Source organism: Egretta garzetta, unplaced genomic scaffold (assembly GCF_000687185.1).
Source record: "Egretta garzetta isolate BGI_Z169 unplaced genomic scaffold, ASM68718v1 scaffold2101, whole genome shotgun sequence".
NCBI lineage: Eukaryota > Metazoa > Chordata > Aves > Pelecaniformes > Ardeidae > Egretta > Egretta garzetta.
Genome location: NW_009258654.1, coordinates 1 through 1,256, shown reverse-complemented (window position 1 = coordinate 1,256; position 1,256 = coordinate 1). Strand labels below are relative to the sequence as shown.

At 60.2% G+C, this 1,256-nt stretch overlaps 1 protein-coding gene across 1 annotated transcript in view; it reads right to left on the bottom strand.

Moving 5' to 3' along the window:
- PLD3 (phospholipase D family member 3) overlaps positions 1–1,194 on the bottom strand; it is a gene marked incomplete at its 5' end in the record, with an annotated part of 2,435 nt that extends 1,241 nt beyond the window's left edge. The window contains 5 exons of the mRNA XM_009648314.2: positions 14–179; positions 248–387; positions 475–675; positions 844–971; positions 1,062–1,194. Of these exons, the coding sequence (XP_009646609.2) occupies positions 14–179; positions 248–387; positions 475–675; positions 844–971; positions 1,062–1,194 (768 nt within the window). The remainder of the gene's footprint in view (positions 1–13; positions 180–247; positions 388–474; positions 676–843; positions 972–1,061) is intronic.
- Positions 1,195–1,256: the final 62 nt, after the last annotated feature.

The window sequence follows — 1,256 nt, the reverse complement described above, 5'->3', positions numbered from 1 at the left end:
CCGCGATACCCACCCCCTCCCCGCTGTAGCGGGTCCGATTGTCGGCGACGGCGGCGAGGGATTTGAGGAAGGGGAACATGGTCACTTGGCTGTGCCGCCAACAACCCGCCAACAGCCGAACCTTGACCCGGCGTTCAAAGATGGCTTTCCGCAGCCGGTTATCGATCGCCGGCCAAAATCTGGGGAGGGCAAGCAGTTAGGCATCGCCGCTGCAGGCAGCCGGGGGTTGACACCGGGCCACACAAACCTTTGGGGGTGGGAGAATTCGGTGGTGGGTAGGTAGCTCATCACCGCGATGTCGATGAAGTCCTCGGCAGCATCGATGACGCTGAGGAGGGCGCCAAGATCTTGGGTCCGACCGGCGGCACAGAGAGGCGGCGGGGAGCTCTGCCAGAATCACGGGAGGTGGATCAAGCACCGGCACAGCCAATCCTCGGCACCGGGAAAAGCCACCACGGCGGATCGGGGACGTACCGAGAAGTAGACAGCGGCATCGGTGTCATTGAGCTTCAACTCCAACGGCGTCTCCATGTTGAAGGTGGTGGAATAATTTGCCGGCCACGGTACCGGAATGGAAGCGCCGGGAACGCCAAGAGCCCAATAAGCTTCAAAAATTTTGCCTAAATCTTTGGCCAAGCAGCTGCAGTTGTAGACAGCGGCGCCAAGCTCCTTCACCTGCAGCGGGTGGCACTGTCGCGTCACCGCGATCACCCCTCTCCAACGCCCTTAGGCCATTGGGCGTCCCTTGACGGGGATGGGGGGTTGGTTTTGGGATGGCCCCAGCGCCGTTCGGCACATGTTGGGCGCCATCCGGTGGTGTGACGGCGCTGCGGCATCGCTCACCTGGGTCAACGACCTCCAGTCCATGTTGGCGCTCCCAATGTAGAGGTGGGTGCCGTCAACGAGCCAAAACTTGGTGTGCAGCACGCCACCGGTGAGCTGCGGCATATCAACGACGCGCACCGCGGCACCTGCGTGACCACGACTTGGGCATCTCCCACCCAAAATCCCCCACCGCGCCCAGCCTGGGGGTTTTTTTTGGGTTTTTTTCCGTCACTCACCACTCCGCTCCAGCACTTGGAGATCGTTCAGGGGCGATTTTGAAGACGGGCGGCTGACGGCAATTCGGACGGCGACGCCACGCTGGGCTAATTGGAGAAGTTCCTCCAGGATTTGTTCACCCTGAATCAGGTTTGAGGTCAAAAAAAAAACCCCCAGAAATGATTAAAAATCCTGGGAAAGCAAGAAAATGGCAG